The sequence below is a fragment of the Euprymna scolopes genome, chromosome 34 (genome assembly GCF_053919585.1).
Source record: "Euprymna scolopes isolate OS-2025 chromosome 34, ASM5391958v1, whole genome shotgun sequence".
Taxonomy (NCBI): domain Eukaryota; kingdom Metazoa; phylum Mollusca; class Cephalopoda; order Sepiida; family Sepiolidae; genus Euprymna; species Euprymna scolopes.
The window spans coordinates 74,729,491-74,742,605 of record NC_136515.1 but is presented as its reverse complement, the minus strand read 5'-3'; the positions used below and the strand labels follow the sequence as shown (position 1 = coordinate 74,742,605).

Below are 13,115 nucleotides of genomic sequence, written 5' to 3'. Positions count from 1 at the left end.
AAATTCAATGGAATCACATATCGGATCAGTGAACAACCTCATTTCCATAGCAATCCTACCAGTTGTAAATTTTTAATATATGATTTATTATAATTGATCATCATAGAATAGTTTTCATCGATTTTGTTTCCTCGTATTTGTAGTTTAGTACTTAGAAACCATTCACAACAGCTAATGCTCGAATTATTGCAAAATATACAGGCATCTGACCCACCATATATATATATATTGACAAATAAAGGTCGCCACAAGAAAACAAACAAACAACAACAACAACAACAACAACAAAAACCCTGAAACCATAAAATGTCAAGTTAACTACGTCCACACCCATAAAAATGATCGCATCTACATCGGATGCGGATGGCGTCATGCTAAAATATCGTTAAGGAACCGGAAGGACCGAGGAGAGATAGCACTAACTAAACCACTACTAAATATGTGCGGAGATCATTGGGTCTTGGAGAAGATTATTGCCACCAAAATACCAGGGAATACCAATGCCCGCTTGCATCAAGAGATCAAAGGTAAGCGAATGTTGTGATAACGTGAAGCCAGCTGCGCTGGATTATTTCCAGTGAGTGATCATTGGTGATGGCTTGTGTAAAAATGCTTAGCTAATAATAATAATAATAATAATAATAATAATAATAATAATAATAATAATAATAATAATAATTGTGATTTCGTTTATCAACGTCTCCCTGGAAAGGGATGAGATTCATTTCCAAAGGATTTCCCTCAATCCCGGCGCCAAACAAATTTTGATTACGTTTCTAATTTAATGTCTTCTTCCCTTTCAGATTGCATTTTCTCCACCCTTCACAATAGACTTTTTAGTAAACAAACATGTTGGTTGCTTTTGTGTTTGTTCATTGCACGCGCACCACCCATGGTTAATATGGAATGCTAAACTTAGTTTTCCACCTTTTTTTTTTACCAGAACTCCTGTTTTGGCTTGCAAGTATTGAATAGAATGATTATGCAGCCCGCGTAATCGTCATTCTTTCAGTTATCCGGTCCGCAGTAAAAAAAGTTTGGTGATCGTAGCTCTAGACAAACTAGACGTCGTCTGCAGATTACCGACGTTACTATCTGTTGGTTAGTGTGATCTCCGATTTCTTGGTTGGTAATTCGATAACTCCCTAATTTCCTCTCTTGCCCGATCCTGAGACGCCACGTTTCACTTTTTTTATAGCAATGTGGACAAGACGTTACAGTTATTAGAAATTCTCTTAGCTTTTCCCAAATGATCTAAATATGATGATGTAGCCAAGACGTTTCTCTCATTAAATCTTAATTAAAATTTGAGGATAAATTTTCAGAAAGGGATGATTTATATTGTTGAGCTATATAGCGTCGTTTTCATCCATTTATTTCTTCACGTTTGTGTCTTACCATTCACAAACCACTTCCTGTAGATTGTAATTTGAGTGGCCCTGTCATTTCTTATTTACTGTAACCTCTCTCTCATAGATGTGATGTTGCTAGCCCCAGTCTTTTTAATAAATACTACTATTGCATGTGTACTTCAGAATCATTTGATCTATTCTCTGCTTCCTTTATTTTAGTTTCATTGACTGGTTGATTTACTGGTCTCTATCAATTTTCTGTTTTGATACATCATTGTAATATAAATTCTTATTCCAGTAACTTCTTTCCAAGAACTGCAAGGTTGTGGAGCTTTTTCCATGTTTAATGCTTTCCTTCTATGCACAGCCTTGATCTTTTCAAGACTAAGGTCGATACACATTCTCGTGTTTTTTCAATAATCATTTCCTGCTTTTGTTGGCTCCTTACATGAAGTGGCTTTATAACAGAGCGCGAACGCGCGTGTGGCAGCAACAGTCAACGCATGCAAATGAGCTTTGTGCGAGATGATGTCACAGCTAGGGAGAAGGAAAGAAACAGAATAAAAAAATAAAAACATGTCCTGAGAAGGACAGGAATAGACGTGTTATATACGTGGCCCTAGTGCAACAGGGAAAGACGCGTCCTAAATATAATCGGACAAACAAAGAGTATCACGTATTCAACACGGCAGATTTTTGTTGGATAGCTACTTTGAAAAAAGGCGCGCTTCTGCAAGAATAATAAAATAATTATCAAATGTACCAAGAGGTTATTTGAATAAAAATGATAAACCTGACACAGGTACTTTTACGAGAAGACTTTTGGACAAGAGAAAATGCGTTATTCTGGAAGTACCTGTAAATAAATGTGTGTGTGTTTTCAACTGAAAAAAGTAAATCATTTTTTCTTTGTCTATATTTTCTTGCGACTGTCTGCATACAACGTGTGGGTCCCGAGTGTGGACATGTAACGACTACGTTACAGTGTCACGCATTGTTTCGTGCGGTTTCCTTAAAAATAACGAACTATTGGGTGATTCCTGCACAAAGAGATATATAAACTTATGCACATACCTAAGTTTATATAAAACAGCTGTGACAGAGATCATTTATATTGTTGATTTACATAAAATCGTTTTCATCCAGTTATTTCTGCACATTTTTGTATTACCATTCACAAACTACTTAATAACAAATTTTTGAATGAATCCTGTACATAGAAATATGTAAACACTAGCAGTCCGTCCGGCGTTGCCTGGTCGTAAAATACGCATACTCATTATATTTCAATTCATAGACAAACTGAGACATGTGTATTCAAGTATTATGTTTTTCTAAACATTTCACTTCTTGTAAGTAAAAAAAAAATACTCGAACTGAGATCGAAACCAAAGCCTAAAGACAGCGAGTCAAATACGGTAACCACCAAGCTAACTCGACGCGATCTTTAGAAAGTGTTTTCAAACCTACTTATTCTTACCGTAAGGAATCTGTCATGAGAACAGTTGACAAACAGATAACAATCTGATGACCTCCCCCTGACGTAACAATCTTACAATTGTGTCCCCTTAGTAGCCTTTTTCCGGATGACAACGGATTAAAAAGTTTTCTATATGTCTGAATACTCTATATACTAAATTTTAAGTCTGTAGATAAAACATTTGTTGAGTATATAGGTTGAGAAGTGTCTTCACACACATTCTCACTTTTATAGATAAATAGACATACACATGCCTAACTTCATATAAAATAGAATTTGCAGAAAAATTTTACCTGCTCTCTAATTCGTGGAGCTTTCCTGTGTCACTCAGGTTTAAGATTGCCATTGACAGATCGTCCCGATAGGTGGCGCCAGGTGGCACAGCAATACCGAATCCTTTAGGATCGAATCGGGGTCCAATCTCCATCAACTCGCAGTCTTCAATTGTCTTGTATCGGCTCACCGTTGTATCCCAGAAGAACGCGTAATTCCCCCTCTTTACCTTCTCGTAACCGTGGGCCGTCGTGGAGACCATCGTCGAAGGATCCAACTCGGACATCTGGACCTAAAAAACAAGGTAAATTATAGTAAAGATGATGAATAGTTAACAGTCGAGAAATTAAAATAACACAAATAAGTTATATCAAACGTCAGTAGAATTTAACTGTATACCAACTATATCTTAAATTTCGTGTTTATACCCAAAATTGGAAGAGGAGTTTGGTAGAGTCTGCAAAGGTCAACTTTTTCAACTTGGCAGCCAAATATTCGCCAAAAAACTGATTAAAAAGCTTGCTGCATGTCTGAATAGCTGTTATGTAAAATGTCAAATGTTTAGACCCCAAATTAGCTGAATAGCTTGCTAGAGACCGCAAAGGTCAAATCTTTCGAACTTTGACCTTTGCGGTTTCTAGCAAACTATTCAGCCAAATTTTCGGCAAAAAAAAAAAACGATTAAAAAGCTTGTCCCATGTCTGAGTACACTTTTTGTAAAATTTCAAATGTTTAGAATAAACATTGGCTGAGTAATTTGGCAGAGACCGCATAGGTCCAATTTTTTAAAAACTTTGACCTCAATTTTGACCCCTTAGCATTTATTGCTTTGATCTCAAATCAATTAAACATATTTGATCCATGTCCAAGTAACCTACATCTAAAATTTCAAGTGTTTAGACCCAAAACTGACGAAGGAGTTTGATAGAGTTTTCAAAGGTCAAATCATTGAAGTTTGACTCATTGACAGCAAAATTTCTGTCTGAAAACGGACTAAAAAGATTTTTAGATCGGATTTTCACGTTAAATTTATGTTTTACGGTATCTTGTGTGTCTGACATTAACTCCTGATCTAAAATGAAAACCTCCTCCTGTTTCTCACAGAAGAGATGTGACCAGTCTATTTTTACTCTATCGTTGTTTTCATGGCAGCTGTAATCTTGCTCCGTCTTGTAGAATAATGACAGTAGACACTCGTCTTACTACAGCAACTTCTAACAATTTCGGTTATTTGACTACCTGTGACTAAAAATAAACGTAAATACCATGAGCAAAGGTATTTAATAAAACTGCCCGTCTGTTGAACACAATACTGCCGAGCTGCTTCTTAGCTGATTATAACATTTGCAGTTTTAAAGTCTAATATGAACAAATTCTTATTGAGCTGTCCTCTTGAATAAAGAATCACAACCCAAATTCAAGCATTACCGATAATCACGATGTTGTGTAACCTGCCAACCGATAATGGTAACCGTTATCCTCAAATGGCATTTGAGCCTTGATAAGCAGCGACAGCTAAATAGTTGAAGAAACTATATAAATATATCAGGGGAAGCAATGCCACCAATAAAATCATCTGATTCATACGAAATAGATGAATGAACATATATCGTTGGCAATTAATATATGCTAGTGATGGGACGATTCTAATATTTTTCTTGATTCCAATACAATTACCGATCCCAATTCCGATTCTTTATAGATGTGCAAATATTTAACTAAAAAATTGTTATTTTTCCCCGATTACCTTAACAACACCTGTTAAATGTGCAGATGTTTTCTCAGGCGTAAAAACACACTTATGGTGTGGAATGACCTATCGATTTTTTAAAATTCAATTTTCACCCCAAACAAGGCCCAGTGCCACTTTGAAGCAGGGGACTACTATCAGAGACTTAATTTGCAGAGGCATTATGAAAGGAGATGAGTAGAAAGATGTTTGTTCACATTACACTTAAACTTCTGCATATCAGTACAGTTGGGAAAGCAGAATCCCGGAAGGGAGTTCCAAAGCTCTGCAGTTCTGGGGAAGAAACTATTGGAGTAAAAGGCTTTCTTACACCTAGGAATCTTTACTGTAAAGGGATGAGACTTACTAGCTTGTCGGGTTTGTCGGGGGTAGTTACGTCGAGGAGGTACAAGTGTTTGCAGTTCGTCAGAGCATTCACCATTAAAGTATTTGTAGAACAGGCAGAGGGATGCAACATCTCGTCGATGGGACAGAGCCTGAAGCCTAGATGACAGTTCAGGACCTATCAGGTTGGCGACTCTCTTTTGAACCCTGTGCAGGAGCGAGAGACAAGAAGCAGATGCACCAGCCCATATGTTACAACAGTACTTCATACATGGGAGAATGGTGGCCTTATAGAGGTACAGGATACTTTCAGGCGTAAGTAGTTTTCTAGCACGGTAGAAGGAGCCAACCTTCCTTGCAGCAGCCTTGGCAATGCTCTCAATGTATCTATTCCAGTTCATATTCCCTGTAAACGTTAGTCCAAGGAGTTTAAAAGAAGTACTTTCAGGCAATGTGTTCTTGGCCATTGCTATTATTTTTAGTTTTACTGATAGTTTAAAATCAATAAATATTAATTATTTTATCATTACTACCAACCATGGAAAATGTTGCTTTAAACAAAATCAAATAAAAAAGACAATTAAAGGAATCGTTTTTGGGATCGGAAAATAGGCAAAACAATTTCCGATTCTGATATTGATTCCGATATTCTTGAAAGTTCCGATTTTTCCGACTCCGATTAATCGTCTCAACGCTAATATATACCACCCAGTATTCATCCTCTCTTCTCCCCGTATATGTCACGCACAAACAATCGAACAAACATGTGTGACCATTATCGATCAGAATTCGATTATAAATCACAGTAGACAAACAGGAGTATCGAAGAATCAATAAAATAAAAACTTCTTATATCGATCGATGCATTTGGTGAAAGAACTGCGAGTCTGGAAAGAAATCAACTTGATAAAAGCTCTTGCAGATAAAACCGATTTCTTCTTTTGGAGAATTCTTGATCAAATAGTTTAATTTCACAAAATCAACTTCGACATCTAGTGGGAAATGGTCGCATCTCTTACTTAAAGTCCATTTACTATAGAAGTGACGTAACTAGTCTTTCTCTACTCAATCGTCATTTCCATGGAATATGATTGGCTAATTCCAATCTCTAGTTTTTCATTTTAAGACATTCACAGCAACAACTCGTCAATTGTTAAGGAGAATAGAAAGTGGATCTTGGGATTACTTTTGACAGCTGCGTAACCCCCCTTTTCCTTATTTTGTCTTTTAGTCACACATTCCAGAAGAAATATATTTCTAACAAAGAGGGAAGAATTGCTGTTTTCTGGGTCCAAATCTGTTCTATCTAACACTTCTCGTTGGAAATATTTTCATTTGAAGGAGCATTTTTTAAAACTTATTACATCAAGTAGATTCATGCCTTGTCTGGAGCGATTTTAATAAAAGCCTACCACAACTGTAAATTACTTTCCTTACCTCCGTCTGCCTAACATTAAACGGGGTTTCCATAAGCAGTCATTTTGTCCAAGAACTTTTATTTCGTGGAACACGTCAGCACGGGATTGTTACCCTGTGGTATGCAACATTATCGTAACAGACCACCGATAAATTCTTGTCTTTATATTTACCTTCTCTTCAGGAAGTTAGACACATGGTAAAGTTTTTGTTTGATGAAGATATTTCTGTGCAGCCAACTGAATTTGAACGTGGCACAGCCAGGTTTTCAGCTTGTGTCGTTAACCACTTAGCCACCGTAGCTCTCAAATTATTCACGTTTTCTCTAAAAGGTCAAGTGTGGATTTGATGAAAGTGTTTCTATAAAACAAACGGGATTCGAATCTGTCACATCCATATTTTTAGTCCATGTCGTTAATTACTTAGCAACTGTAACGTTGTCGTTATGTTATATAATCCCTGTAGCCGGTCGTCCAATGTGCTTTTCAGGTATTGGTGGTTGTTGCTGCCGCTATATACGCGTCAGTAGCTCTGTTACACAGCAATCACTCGTCATCCTTATATCTGCTGCATTCAATTCATCAGATTATCATGTTGGTTACTATCAAGAAAGGAAATGGGTTCATTGGATTTAAAATTTTTTTAATGTAAAAACGATCTTTGTTGTTTGTCTTTTAGATAGGTTGCTTGGAAATGCTGTTCCCTATTCTATAGCGACGTGCATGCGCGGAAGGGCTCAAAAATTGAGTGCCAGTGACTTAGTCGGTCTCACCCCACGACGAAAATCAGTTCGTCCAAGGCCTATAAAAATATGACGCCAAAATCATTCAACGAATAACTACTGAGGTTGCTCTGGTAGAGTGTCGACGGAATTGTTCGCGTCGTGCCGGGTCGTGTTGATGAAGTTGTTCGGGATCGTATCGGTCCGTCTCGACTGAATTGTTTGGGATCGTGTTGGCTCGTGTCAACGGAGTTATTCGTGATCTTGCCGGGTTGTGTCGAAGGAGTTGTTTGGGACTGTGCCATAGTGTTGGGTCGTATTCGAGGGAATTGGTCAGGAACGTGCCAGATCGCCGGAATGGTTTGAGACCGTGCCAGGTCGTGTCGACGGAATTTCATGGGACCATGTTGGATCGCATCGATGGTGTTGTTCCTGTTCCGTCGTGTCGACGAAATGTTTGGTTTGCATTTATTGTTCGGTTGTCTGAAATGGTTGTCGCAGTCGTACTACTGTGTAGGATAACAATATTTTTGTGGGGTTCGCATCTCATCCCTCAAGAAGGTTACGTTGTCGGTGTTAATGTTATTTGTTACTAACAAAAAAAAAAAAACGAAAAAACACAAAAAACAAAAACACAAAAAACAAATCAAAAACACAAAAAACAAAAAACAAAAAAACAAAAGCACAAAAACAAAACAAAAAAACAAAAACACAAAAACAAAACAAAAAAACAAAATCACAAAAACAAAAATAAAACAAAAACACAAAAAACAAAAAAAAAAAAAAGCAAAAACACAAAAGCACAAAAGCACAAAAACAAAAGCACAAAAACAAAAACACAAAAAACAACACAAAAAACAACACAAAAAACAAAAACACAAAAACAAAACAAAAAAAAAAAAACAAAAATAAAAAAACAAAAACAAAACAAAAACCCCCAAAAAACAAACAAACTGGTTTTTAAAACGATTCCTGTTTCGGAATTTTCGATAACAAAAGGAAATGACAAAATTTGATAAGCGCTGATAAGTCATCGTCACAAACTGCCCTCATAAGTTATCAAATTTTGTGCATCCAATTCATAAATCGCAATCCTTTCATAGTCTCTTCCATTGTCCAATCAACAATCCACCGATTCTCATTCATCTTTAGCCTCGAGTTGACTTTTGGCCTTTGTAAGCGGTGTGTTATCAGCAATAAAATATCGGAGAAACAAGTGCGATAAAAAACATAGACATATTTGTTTTTAGTTTCTCACGATTTATCGATTAGCAATCGATTAAACATCACAGTAGACAAACAGAATTATCGAAGAATCAATAACATAAATCATTCTCAGATCGATGAAGACATTTGCTGAAAATTCTGCAAATCCAAAAACAGATAAACTAGATGAAAGCATTTTAAGTAAACAAAGATGTATTTCCACCGAAGAGAAACCGCCAATAAATTCTTGACATAGGGGCAAAATTCGTCAGTTTAATATTTTTCTTTCCAAAAGATACACGTGTGTTTCATAAACAATGCTTCCTGCTAGTAACTATTTAAGTACGAAGACGAGTGTTTATTTTATTTTAAAATCATCTTTACTTTTATATATCGCTTGTTTGTCTCTAAGGGATGGTTGCTTGGAAATGCTGGATACATTCTATAGCATAGGTGAAAGGTCTCCAAACTACTTGTAACGTTGTCGAGGAACAAACACATTGTAATCTCAATCACAAAAAAGGCTGCCTTATCGGTGTTAATACAGCGGAACGAAGAAAGAAAAAATCAAAACAAACAATCAAACAAACAAAAACAAAAAAAACCCAAAAAACAAAAACAATACTCCTCTTTGAAAAAGGCGTTTTACACCAAAAGTTAAAATTTTTTTTTAATCTATAACATAAATCTCACCTGTCTATTAAAATCTATGTATGTATGTATGTATGTATGTATGTATGTATGTATGTCTGCCTAAAACCTTTGATAGAGGCGACGGATTTTCACGAAACTGATATCATTTTGAAGTTCGACCCTTCGGACGACAAATATCGAAAAATTGTCTAAAAACATTAATTCCTTCACTCTTATCTAGCACTTTTCTACAAGGAGGAATAGACTTTTTCGCCGATATTTTCGAAAGTCTTTTGGATTGACTAACCTTAATTTAAACCTTCGCCATTTTCGGTTTAGCGAAGGACGCGACAGCAAAGACGTCACGTTTTTTACACGTTCTTTTCCTCCTTCGCGGTACGGGTTCGAGCTTGCCTGTCTACTATCACTTTTTTTTTGCTCAACACACACCTCCAAACACCCGGGAAACGCCGGGTACCCAAACTAGTCATGTAATAAAATCGTAATAACTATACAACTCTGGGGACTGTCTGGGCGTCCTTATTTGCTTGAATCTTGTCTTCGACAATCGAACGGGATGACAGGTGAATATATACATATATAAATTCACACACACACACACACACACACACACACACACACACACACACACATATATATATATATATATATATATATATATATACTAGCATGGGTACCCAGCGTTGCCTGGATTGACAGGAAGTTCTGTTTGAAACACACCGGTCGGTATACTAATCATTTTCATCATGGGCAAAATGACCGGGTCACCATCGATTGTTGCGGGCAAGATATAATAATCCTAACTCGCTACAAAAGAAAATAATGAAACGAATGGAAGGAAGGAAACAAAACCCCAGTTGCTGAATAAAATAAACATGTCGTTTATTTTCTGTCTAAAATAAATGGTTTAGGTGGAACACGTGTTCATTCAGTCGTTGACGAATACGCCCGTGGAAAAGAAAGGAATGAAGTAGAGGAACAAGAAGTGACAGTCCAACATGTAGAAAGAGAGAGAGAGAGAGAGCGAGAGAGAGAGAGAGAGAGAGAGAAAGAGAGAGAGAGAGAGAGAGAGAGAGAGAGAGGGTGTTGGCCTCAGCAAAGCCGCGCGTGCATGGTAGCAGTCGTCCATGTGGAAAAGTCTTCAAGCCAAGAGCTGTGGACGCGAACTTGTCTGATTGACGAACCAAGGCAAAAGGGAAGAAAGAGGAAGTTGTTGTTGACTTTTATACCGGGGTCAGTGTTCTGACTGCGCATGTCTAGATTTCCTTTCAGGGGAGGTGACGTTTCCCATGTGTGCGTACATGTGTGTATGTTAGCGTGTGTGTGTATGCACATGAATGTGAGTGTATATACGTGAACGTGAATATATGTACGTGTCTGTGCGTATGTACGTGCGTACATGTGTGTATGTGAGAAAAAAACATGTTCGAACAAAACAAAAACAGGAAATATTTAATAACGTGCTCCGTTTAAAACAATTTTTTCAATTAAACAATCGCAGTTATTTCCCCTTTTGGTTTTCTGGTTTTTGGTTTAAAAATAAAACGGTTTCAGATTTCAGATTAAATAAGTTTAATCAAATATAACTTGAAATTTAAATAAACTAAATAATTAAAAAAAATCTTTAATTAGTACAGTTGAAACAAAGCTATTATATCGAATAAGTAATGTCATCGAGGTAATTATTTAAATAGATTGCCTTTAACATGATATGTTAATGACGGTAACTCAGTAATGAAAAAGTTGTTTGAAGAATGCTATATATTGAAAGTCCGTATAGCATATAATGTCTCTTTTGACAGAAGTATCCTTACATGGGCATTAATATTTCTTGACCAGGAGAGGTGTACACACATATGGCCTTTATATTTCTTTGGTGGTTGGAGTTGTACACACAGACACATGAACGCTACTACTTTATATATATTTATAGATATTTAAAGTGATGGTTGTGGGGTTCCAACGATAGAAAAAATGTATATTTAAAAGAGATATTTATAAAAATATTCTAAAATAAAAAATGATAAAAGGCCGAAAAACCCACAATTGTCGATGGCTACACACTTATATATATATATATATATATATATATATATATATATATATATATATATATATATATATATATATATATATGTGTGTGTGTGTGTGTGTGTGCGTATGAGCGTGGGTCAGAGGCCATATACTAGTTGGCCAGTTGTGTATAAATCTCATGAACGATAATAACCTTCTATCATGTCTGAAAGTTACACAATGTTCAACGAGCGAGATCAGAGATGCGCCGCTGTACGGCTCATACTTTGTACTGATCCAAGTCATTGCCAGCATTACTATTGCCCCGAATAAAAAGGCTATGCTCAGGGTGATGAAGCAAAGTTTCCGGCCACAGTTATGGTCTTTGGTGTGGTTTCAAGCGAGGGCCACATTATGCCACCTTACATATTCGAAGTCGGCTTGTAAGTCACCACCGAAGTGTACCTGAATGTGCTGCAGAGTGTGGTGATCCCCTGGGGCAATCAGGCGGCAGCTGCAGATCCTGGGTGTGGCAGTAAGATTCGACGCCGGTTCACAAGTCTAAAGAGACCCAGGCTTGGTCTCAGAAAGAGTGCTTCAACTTTGTATACTTCTTTCACTGGCGTCCTCCCGTCAAGACCTTTTAGCTAGATTACTTCGTTTAGTCAGACGTTGGGAAAATCACCAACATGACAACCTACAGCACCAAAGCCAGGCTGATTGCCGCGAACGCCGATCTGTCGCGGGCGCTTGTGGAAAAAAAGACAGTTTTAGGAGTGGCAATTAGGGATGATTTTCGGACAGTCTTGTGTTCGTGACGGTTGAAGATAGTTTTGAGGACATTCTCCAGTCTGACGCAGATGAAGGAAGGCCAGACCAAGAGATCTACTTATGAGTTAAAAGTGAAAAAAACAAAACAAAATTGACCTTGGTAGAAGTTAGTCAAATAAAAGCGGTACTTTTGCGCAGACACAAAAACATTCATCACTTTCATCACTAAAAGTTGCTTATTTTTAAAAACCTTTTATATTCATCTATCGATATATCAAACGGTAACGAAACTGGGGCGCTAACGAACGATTAAAGCTGGAGCGCTAACGTTTTGGTTTTGATTGTAGCTGATGGCAACAAGTCATGTGTTTCATTATAAATTTTGAAATCATTATTACATATTGAATTCAATATAAAATCAATAGATAATTGGTGGTATAATAATAAATACGTAACTTGCATCGATTAAAATATAATATTTATGCGTATTTTATGACCAGGCAACGCCGGGAGGCCTGCTAGTATATCTTAAGATTGAAGCAGTCTTCCGCAGAGGGCGCCTTTAAAAACAACCCCCCAAAAAACTACAAGGATTTCGGGCCCACATTTTGGCGAATGACCTTTACACTTAGGAGCTGTGTCAAAAACTTATAATGATCAGTTGATTAGTTTAGGAGTGAATTCTGCTAACAGAAATACATAAACAAGTACAGAAATCTAACTTTATATGAATAGAGATGAGTTTCATATTATTACTCGTCACTAGACATAATTTAAGATTGGAGCAGTCCTCCACGAAGGGTGCCTTTCAAGTTGGTAAAGATTTCATTGCGTGTATGTACATATATAGTTTAAGATTGGAGTAGTCATTTACCGGGGGCGGTCTTAAAAGTTGGTTCATGAAGTAAAAAAAAAATCGTAACGATTTGTTAGCAACATTTTGGCGAATGACACTTTCGTCTTGCAGTTACGTTTGAAAACTTATAATGATCGGTTAATTAGTTTATGAATTATTCTTTTACATAGAAATATATAAACACACACACACACACACTTAACTTTATAAAAGTGGAGATTACTTAGATATTATACGTCACTACTTCTATACTTTAATATTTGAGCAATCCTTCACTGAGGTCGGTGTTTAAGTCGGTC

The 13,115-nt window shown here is 36.8% G+C and overlaps 1 protein-coding gene across 1 annotated transcript in view; it reads right to left on the bottom strand.

The window, feature by feature from the left end:
* Positions 1 to 13,115, bottom strand: part of LOC145259284 (glutamate receptor 2-like) — a 426,938-nt gene that overhangs the window by 9,283 nt on the left and 404,540 nt on the right. The window contains exon 12 of the mRNA XM_080117152.1: positions 3,126 to 3,397. Coding sequence (XP_079973278.1) covers positions 3,126 to 3,397 — 272 coding nt within the window. The remainder of the gene's footprint in view (positions 1 to 3,125; positions 3,398 to 13,115) is intronic.